Consider the following 10,109-nt stretch of genomic DNA (forward strand, 5'->3'; position numbering starts at 1 on the left):
TAATTCACCACAACTTAGAATAAGGCCTAGGATAGTGTAAAGACTAAACTAATTTATTAAAGGCTTTAAATTTCAAGTATAATGTATATTATTAAATGACTCATAAATAGCCACTAAAATATAATCACCTGAAGATGAAATTGTTGTTGTTATTATTATGCAATAAGCCAACCACATGGAACGCATCACAAATATCATTGAGACTCTGTGGCAGAAGCACATGGTAGGAACACACAAGGACAGTATCTCTAGTGAAGCTTGGCTTGGAAACACACTCTTATGATGGATGGTTTCTCTTTTCTGAGCATGCATGTAGTAATTCAGAATTGGAAATAGCTTTATTCTTGCTTTTATGAGCAGAAAGTTTCTTTCATCAGCTTTGGTCTGAATTAGTGGGGTAAGGACCTCAGAAATGCCATATTAAAAAGAGACTGGGAAGGTTATCTCTGCTCCAGTGAGAAATGAAGTCTTATCAAGGCAAAGTGGCAGTTTCTTAGGAGTAGCATCACAAGTTATGGAAAGCTTGAATTCTGAGCCTGTATCTCCTAAAGAAACCAGTGCTAGGTCTCTTGGGACCTGGGACTGTCACTTAGATGTACACAGCAATGACTAAATCTAGAATAATGACAATGCCGCGCCCCAGTTGTCAATCAGGACAGCAAATTATGGTTTTTCTTCAATTCACTTCGGCAGTGGTGCCTATCATTGGTTTTCTTCAATTCACTTCGGCAGTGGTGCCTATCATTGGTTTCATTGACACAATGTCCCCATTCTGGGTCAGGTAAAACTTGGCACAAGAAACAAAGGTTAACCTGGATGCTCCCTCACCCCAGGCCATTGATTGCATGGGGTATACTTACTTGCTTTCCTCTCTATTGTTAGAAGAATTCTAAGGCCAGGACAGTAACACAGATACTCCTGAGAAACAAATAAAATGTCTAGGAAAACATCCCTGTTGTGACACTGCCATTGTTTAGACACTGTCTTTACCTCTTACTATTATTACTTCTATAATATTACTGGGTAATATACTTCTATAATATTACCCAGTAATATTATAGAATTAATGCAGTCTCCCTTTGCCTAAGTTGGGATAATGACAGTATCATTGCATGAGTTACAAAAATTAAGTGGGAAAAATATACTGAGAGAATGAAAATGAATCCTCTTACCACCCATACTGCTGTCTTTACATCCAAAAATCAACACAGTATTTCTAGAGGCTGCTAAAAACATGACTAACAGGTTCACCAATTGTTCTCAACCCATGATTTGGTCTTCCTGTTACCAAAACAAAAATTAAGATGCCCAATTGCTGAACTGTCTTTAATTCTTCATAGCATCCATTTTGAAGATACGTTCATTTCCTTGATAATACATTTAAAACACCTGGAGTAAGCCCAAATCATGTAATAAAGCTCTTCAACTTACTTCTATACTGACAGCCCCAGGCACATAGTCCTTCTTGTTGCATTGAGCTACTTAAACTTGCCTTCCTACAAGTTTAGTGACCTCCTGGATATCATTGACTGATGGACAGATACAATACTGAACACAGACTATTGTATACTATAGACATACAAAATACTAGATATTGGTGATAGTAGGTTTTTTTTTTCTCTTATTCTCATGCATAGTAGATGTCAAGGCTCAATGAATATGCCTATCTTAAGTATCTGTGAAGTCAGGTAGCAAGGACAGAGTGATGCATTCTTTTCTCTAAGTCTCAAAATATTACTGAGAAGCTGTCAAGGTACCCACAACAGCACCTAGTGGAAGGACAGGCAACAATTTTGAGCCCTCAAGTCCAAGCAATAACTCGATCCCTGCCTGAACTTTCTAAAGCAGGTTACCCAGGTCTTTAATTTTCTTTCTTTCTTTCTTTCTTTCTTTCTTTCTTTCTTTCTTTCTTTCTTTCTTTCTTTCTTTCTTTCTCGCTCTCTCGCTCTCTCTTGCTCTCTCTTTCTTTTTTAAAAGAAGAAGCTGAAAGGCCAAATTGTCGTTTCTGCTTTTCCAAAAACACTCATGTGACTGAGATGGGATTTTTGGAGTAGAGAAATGAATGTCTAGCACATACAGGGTAGGACGGACCTGGGGCATAGAAGATTCAGTACTGTTGTAGCTGTATCACGATCATTCTGAAACTTTATGGCAACACTTTTTCCTGAAACAATTGCACCTGATCTCAACTCTATGAGCTGCCTCTCTAGACAATTCCCGTTTAAGGTCTTTGATGAGTTGAAGAATGGCCTGGGACTGTTTGTGCTCCAGCCCCGAAAGTTGCATGTTGTCCGGTTTTGTTGTTTTTGTTTTGTTTTGTTCTGTTTTGACCCCACTTTATTCTTAGCATACATCAGTCCTATTTCAGTGTTAACTCTGTTCATCTGGTTTTGGCATGTACATACATTTTAAGTACTTGCTCCCTTAATTATAATATAGAAATAACTTCTTTAAAGGGCTGTTCTTGGGATTAACCAATATAAAATTGCCAAAGTGCTACTTACTTAGCACAGTGAGTTTTCCCACAGTGAGTATTATTGGAGGTGACTTCTCTTTCTTTAGTTTACAAAGAAAGTTTTATCTTTTCTTGTCTCATTCTCCTAAAGTTTAAAGCCCCAAACGTTCTTTGCCACCGCTAGAGTCAACTGTCTAATCCATTGGCAAAGTAGAGCCATTTGGAGACGGAACCATAGTTACAGGTATGGAGTCTTTACCCGGACCGCTTTGAGAAACGGACCGGAAGTGGCCCGGCTGTGCTTTTCCTCCGCGGAGGGCATTGGCGGACAAACGGCGTGACTGCTGTCCCAGGGCTACTACCAACTCCTGGGGTTGGGGTCGGGGACTTGCTGAAAGCTTCGCGGCGGCGCGGCGGGAGGTGTCGCGAGCGGAGCTCTGCCCGGCCACTTCCATGCCGGGTTGGAGGCTGCTGGCGCAGGCTAGCGCCCGGGTGCTGGGCTGTGGCGCCGGAGGCCTAGGTGCTGGCCCCGGCTTAGGGAGAAGGTGGGTATGGGCAAAAGTGGGTAGCGTGGGGAGGGGGGAGGGCGCCGCCCACTCAAACTCTGTCCTTGAACAGAGATTTGGTTTGGCGCAGAGGGTTAGAAGTGGAACGGGCTATGTGTTCAAGGGGGTAGCATAGAAGATTAAGAAAGCATCTTTCAGTCTAAAGCCTTGAAGGGGTAGTGGGTTTTTGTTTTAATGTTCAAGGAATTAGGGGTTAGCTGCGACTATTAGCAGCAGCAAGAATGTCTTCCAACCAGCGAGTGCTGGACTAGACGTTGTGTTTGTATTGTGTCCTATTAGGCCTTGTGTCCCGTGAGCAGACCACTGTCGTGACAGTTTTTCAGATAAAACTGAAACTAAAGGGAAATAGGTTGTCCAAAGTCACTCAGCTAATGAGTAGAAAATCACTTGTAATTCTAAGCTGGAACTTCCTCACTGCCAACCAAAGTAGACTGCCCAGAGGTTTATTTAGGTTCTATCCCACCCCTCACCGTATGCAAAAATTAAGCACACTTCCTTCCTTCCTTGCCTCAAGCCTGCTAATCTCCTTCTTAGTGCATTTGCTGGACAGGGGTTGTGTTCTGTGGTTTTTAGTTTTGTTTTTAAAACTGCTTATTTAGTAGTTTGTTAACATTGGCGATGCCACTCCATTAGAAAACTGTCAAGTACAGATTCATGTGGGTTAGTAGCCTCTCATGTGTTTATTATTAGTTAGGTAGGATTGTTTATTGTTAATAAAAAAAGAAATTTAGCCTTCAGGGTAACCATTTTTGGTTAAAGCAGAAGCCCCCGTGTTATTATAAGAAGTGTTGGGGGAAATGGACAAACCACACCATTCCCTGAGGCCGTGAGTGCATTATCTAACTGTGGCCTCCCCTACATTAAATGGAAATAATGATTTGATTGTTTTTGTTTCCAGAAAGAACATCTTGTTCTTTGTTAGAAATCTCCACAGCAAGAGTAGTACTTGGTGGGATGAACATCTTTCTGAAGAAAACCTCTCGTTTGTTAAGCAGCTGGTCTCCGATGAAAATAAAACCCAGCTGACAAGTAAACTGAATCCCTTGAAAGATGAGCCGTGGCCTTTACATCCCTGGGAACCAGGTGAGGCGTAGGGATTTGAGATGTGACCCCTTAATTACAGTATGGCTGGATTGCATGAAAATGGTGACTGCTTTATACATATGCCATCTTGAATTTTCATTTCTGTTTCATTCTGCTTTCGTCTGCCAGCTTATTTGTTTGCAAATAAGGAAAGGACCTCAGGAAGGTGTTTTGTAGGTGTGAGGAGAAGCATTCTGCATATACTGTCTTCTTTAGATACGGAGAATATAAAATGAAAGGTAGAAACCAGGAAGAAGAGGCTGGAAAATCCAGTGTAAACTGTCCTGTATTAATACAGCTACTTTCAGTTGGGATGCTTGTGTGCTGTTTGGGAAGCATAGTTCCAAAATCAGCATGTCCTGTGGCATGTGTGTAGTATGATACACTAAACCCATTGGCGGCCAGACCAAGCAGGATGGGGCTTTTCCTGTGAACGTGTATTCGCTGGAGTTATTGAGACACTTGCTTTGTTTAGTGACAAAAGTTCAAGTCTAGCCTGGCTTATATATATTAATACTATTATTATATGAATACTGTTATTTTAAAACTGAAATGTTAGAATTATCTTACATTTGCTAATTTTACAAACATTTATTAACCACCAGTATATTGTACCTGATATAATTGAAGATAATTACATCTGTAAGTAGTCTTGAATATATTATATTTGTTGGCAGGTTCTTTCAGAGTTGGCCTCATCGCCCTGAAGCTAGGCATGATGCCTTTATGGACCAAAGATGGTCAAAAGCATGCAGTCACATTACTACAGGTAAGAAAACATGCATATAAGGGATATGTGTGTGCCAAGATCTGTGCACATAACCTGCATTGGTTGAAATGTGTATCCCAGACAGAAAACGGTGTGGTAAAGAAGAATATGACAGATAATAGTAAAGAGCTTTGCTTCTGACGGTTCCAGGAAAGTTGATTCTAGCCTACACCAGTTTTCTCATAATGGGATTAGAATACTTGGAGTAATGCCTAGGCAGGGTAGGGTGGCATAGAGCCTCACAGATCATCCACTTAATTCATTCTTAGAAAGTGTCTCAAGCCCATCATGTTCACAGTAGTTTGTTCTTGCCCTGACTGTGATTGTGATCTCCCTGCTGACAGTCAGAGAGGACTCTGCTTCCTCTGGGGAAACCACATTTTATTCACCAAGAGCAGTCATTCTGAGATGGTTAAGGACTCAGGCTCCGAGGATAAATCCTGGCTCTGCCACTTGTATGTTCATGAGTGCTCTAGCCTCTTCTCTAAGTGATATAATTCTATAAGAGGAAAAGTTAGGCCTCACTGCACACTGTTACTGTGAGGAACACAGGAGATGACGAATGTCAGCTCCTAGAGACAGTGCACAGTGTCTCGAAACTGTCAACTGCTTTCACTGTAGAGAAAGCACAGATGAAGTTAGACCATTACTCTAGATCATTCTGGACAGCTCAGTGTCCTGGGTCTAATCTCAGAGGTGTGATGATGGTTAAAATATAAGCTGTGCACGCTTAGAATCCTAACAAGGTACAGAGCCTTCATGAACTATTATGGTCTGAGTGTGGATCAATAATGGCAGACTGGTACAACCGCACAAGAAGCAGTTTATTACTGTGTGTCAAGTTTAGGCCTATGAACCCTGTAGTCATTGTCTCGCTGGGTTCTCTGGGAAGTCCTGGAAGGTGTATGCCATGGTTCTTCTTCAGCACTGTCTCAGGCACTATGGTGTTTAATAACCTAGAATTCCTAAGTGTTCATCAGTGTGGAGAACAGGTAGATGATGACCACTCACACAGTCTGGGGCAGTGAATGGGGTTACACATAGCAGGAAAGTGAGCTTCTCAAATGCAGTGCTGAGTAAAAGGCAGCTCTCCTTACTTAGCCAGAGGTTTAAAGTCTGGACTGGGACCTGGGTTCACTGTACCGTATTCCCAGGGGATGCTCATGCTGATTGGGGTCACAGTTTGAGAAGTGAAGATTCGGGAGAGGCAGGCACAGTCTTGGGATTATAACTCTTCTTTAAAAATAATTATTTTTGCTGTAATCCTGACTGTCCTAGGCACTCACTGTGGCTGGTGGATCACGTTACAAGCTCAGGTTTTGTGTTTGTTTTCAGGTACAAGACTGTCATGTGTTAAAATACACTCCCAAGGAAGACCATAATGGAAAAATCGCAGCTCTGACAGTGGGTGGGAAAACTGTGTCACGCTTCTATGTAAGTCTATATTTTCATTCCTAAAATACTACATGTTATTAGTTTTAGCTCTACATACGTTCATGTTTGCAGGATGTTCTGTAGTCACAAACTGACACTGACCCCGAGGCCTGGCTGGGGAGAGGCGGGCTGGCAGAGACTTTGGGTTGACTTCACAGAGCCGCAGTGTTTGTATATCGGTGAATCGAAGGTTAACGTACTCACTGCCTGTGTTGGCCTCATCACAAGGACTAAACAAGCTTCCTCCAGTTGCCTGGACTGCTGTACATACTCAGCACACCCTGGTCCATTTGTTTGATTTTGGTTTTTTCATTTGATATAGGGCTTTCCTGCATAGAAAAACATAGATATTTTACCTTTTTTTTTCTTGTATAAAAAAAATCAATTTTACACTTAAAACCAGAAGTTCATAAAAATTATTGTTACGTATTTTAGAAGGAACTTTCTGTTTGGGATGCATATGAACCCACATCAGATTTTTTTTTAACAGATCATTGTTTCCTAAGTGCAGTGTTAACAGAATGCTGACTGTGTAGCTTGTTAGAAAAATGCCCCCAATTAATATCTTCAAGGGCGAGTGAACACACCACTCATTTCCAAACAAATTTAGGTTTTTGTTGTCATTTATGAAATAAACATGGGCAAAAATCAAGATGTAACCATACTGCCTGTCACGTGTAGCACATATTTCTTGCATGCTCTTGTGTGACTTTTCCTATGGAGACATGAATGAACTCACCTCAGAATGAACCCACAACAGAGCAGAGAAGCTAAGCAAAAGCCCAGCTTGTGAGCCCTGAGATACTGGGATCACATGGAGCAGTATGTGTGAGGGTTGCTCACAGGAGCATGGACAGCTCAGCCTAGCCCAGGCTGGGTAACAGCTAAGAGTCAACAAGCCTGGAACACTCGCTCGGCATGAGGTGTGGACAGCTCCTGCCGGCAGCTGGGCTAACCAGGGTGCCGTAGTTGTCTGCTCTCTCCACGGCTCTCAAGAGGGCCTCGTGAGTCGTCATGAGTGTGGTTCTACTCTGACAAAACTGGGAGGTTCATTTACTCCTGAGTCTCATGGAAGGAATGTGTCACTGAGAGGAGATTGGTCCATGGCATGGAGGTGCTTGCCACGGTTAACTCATTGAGTGTTTACTACATGCCAGGAGCATGGTGTGAAGGCTTTTGCATCCATTATCACATATAATCACTGCAGCCTCCGGCACAGAGGAGTGATGTTCTGGTCAGGACTTGGCTGACCACTGATAAGAACAGAGAGACTCCATGACCCTACAAACCCCATGTTTCTGGATCCTAACCCCTGGGACCCTCAAGCTGCTAAGAGGGATGAATGAAGTAGTTCATAAATCAGCATAAATGCTGCAGAACTGGAGACACCCAGTGTGTGGGAGAACGACAGTGGGTGTCAAAGGGACACTTGTGAGAGTCACTTCTTTGTTTTTATACAGCTAATGTCTTTTCCATTATCAATTTTGTAAATGTATGACCTTATAGTCTTGACATCTATAAATTAGCCATCATTTGGGACAATTTATTCTACTCTAAAAGATGTATCAGTAAGTGAGTCTTCAGACAGCAGAAAACAGGGCTGGAGAGATGGCCCAGTGTTAACACTAGCTGCTCTTGCAGAAGACCCAGGTTCAGTTCCCAGCACTACATGGCGGTTCACAGTCATCTGTAACTCCAGTTCCAGGACATCCTAATGCACTCTTCTGTCCTGTGCAAGCTCTAGGCATGTAGATGGTGCACGTACATACATGCAGACAAGATATACACATATAAAAATGAATCTACATTGTTTTTTTAAAACTAAGTAGGAATGATGAAGACATGGTGCATAGGCAGAGCGCTGATCCTGGGTTCCTCCATTTGCGCCTCTTCACCACCACCCCCCTTCAGCGTCCTTCTTTTACTCGTAAAGATAGGATTTGGAGATCTCTAAATTCTTTTCCAGTTCTGAAGTTTATATCAATTCTGAATCCTTTAGCTCTTAAAGAAAATGTGCTCGGGAGCACAATTTAATATAGTCCCTTTTATGTAATGATGAAGATGTGTTATTGATCAAACACAAACAGTATTTGCAAAATAGCATTGTACGTACTAATCATTTTTCTCAGAAAGGTTAGTATTCTGCTTTCACACTCGAGATGGCTGTCCCCTCTCCTGCGTGTATAACCTTACAGTGTTATCTGCGGTGAGTGTGCACGTGTATAACCTTACAGTGTTATCTGCGGTGAGTGTGCACGTGTATAACCTTACAGNTCTGCGGTGAGTGTGCACGTGTATAACCTTACAGTGTTATCTGCGGTGAGTGTGCACGTGTATAACCTTACAGTGTTATCTGCGGTGAGTGTGCAGCCCAGTGAGGATCTGGAGGGTCACGAGCTTTGTCTTACACTGTGGGGGATGCTAGCCATTCAGCTAGGTAAACCTTAAGAGCGTTCACTTCTCAAAGGTCTGTTAGAGAGAGAAGGGGGTTAGAGAGGATGGGTGTGATCAAAATATGTGCGATTGTCACAGTGAGACCCACTACCCTGTGTCACTAATGTGTACTAATAAGAAAAAGAGAAAGTTACTTTGCCAGTGTGGGAAGCACTCATCATTTATAATTAAAGTGTTTTTGTTTAAAAAGGAAAGAAATTTTCCAAACTAAAAATGTACCAGCCACTTACATGTTTAGCCCTCAGGGGAGCTGCAATTAGACTAACGATATAGAGGATTTGTTTTTATCTTTTAGTTTGCTTTTTGTTTTTTTTTAAGACCTATGAATATCAAATATTGAATAGTTGGGCACTCAAAATAAGTTGATTAAAATAGTTTTATTCATAATAAGGCTAGAACTGTTTTTTAATCTACAAGGAATTTACACCCCAAAAAAGTAGTCTACTTTGTTTTTGCTATTTTTGTATCATATAAAAACTGACGTGGCCCATAGTGTCTCTTTGTAAGAACACTAAATGGCCCTAAAAATTGATTAAATCAATTCATCTTGGGAGCAGAGCAGTGTTTTCATTGTAGGAAGGATAATTGCTGAGGAATTCTGCAGAAGGAGACTCAGCTTCATCTTCGGGGCTACCCACGTGTGACAGTGCCGTCTACATTGCCTTTTTGAATCATTTCTTTGGGAGTTTGGAAAGGAAGGGGGCAGGGCTGAACAGACTGTTCGAGCACTTCTGCTGTCGCTTCTGCTGAGCATTGGCTGTGCCATGGCTAAGACCTAGTTTTATAAGATTATGATTTTAGTTGAAGCAGTTATTCAATTTTAGTGCAACTGAAAAGCAATTAAGATATATATATGTTGTCTTAATTCTTTTATGTTGGAGTCTAGTGTTAAAGTAGGCTATGATGTTCATTTCAGCTATTTTGTATCAAAACATATCAAAACATAAGGGTTTCTTCTCAGAAGTTTCTTGGAATACTCAAAGTCTATGGTAACAAAATAACATTGTGCTTGATAAATCAACTGAGCTATGTAAATGTTGAAAGCAATTTTGAAAACTTAAACCAAGTACATTTGAATTTGAAACACAAGAAAGTAATCTCAAGACACAGACTTGTATGGAAAGCCTCTTTTATCTTGCAGACATGAGTGAGAAGGAAGGTGAGAAAGGGTGTAGGAGTTCTCAGCAAGCGAGAAGGGGAAGGGCAAAGGATGATAGGATCTGTCTTTTGGAGGGAAGAGAGGGAACAATAGCTTCTCGAGAGAAAAGTGGTCACTGCTCAGCCCCCTCAGAGCAGCAGTGTTCACTGCTCAGCCCCCTCAGAGCAGCAGTGTTCACTGCTCAGCCCC

At 41.6% G+C, this 10,109-nt stretch overlaps 1 protein-coding gene across 1 annotated transcript in view; it reads left to right on the forward strand.

Moving 5' to 3' along the window:
* Positions 1-2,732: 2,732 nt before the first annotated feature.
* Positions 2,733-10,109, forward strand: part of Mrpl3 (mitochondrial ribosomal protein L3) — a 26,116-nt gene continuing 18,739 nt past the window's right edge. Inside the window, exons 1-4 of the mRNA XM_021171912.2 lie at positions 2,733-3,000; positions 3,920-4,104; positions 4,782-4,873; positions 6,209-6,307. Coding sequence (XP_021027571.1) covers positions 2,909-3,000; positions 3,920-4,104; positions 4,782-4,873; positions 6,209-6,307 — 468 coding nt within the window. The 5' untranslated portion in view covers positions 2,733-2,908. The remainder of the gene's footprint in view (positions 3,001-3,919; positions 4,105-4,781; positions 4,874-6,208; positions 6,308-10,109) is intronic.

The sequence above is a fragment of the Mus caroli genome, chromosome 9 (assembly GCF_900094665.2).
Source record: "Mus caroli chromosome 9, CAROLI_EIJ_v1.1, whole genome shotgun sequence".
Classification (NCBI taxonomy): Eukaryota; Metazoa; Chordata; class Mammalia; order Rodentia; family Muridae; genus Mus; species Mus caroli.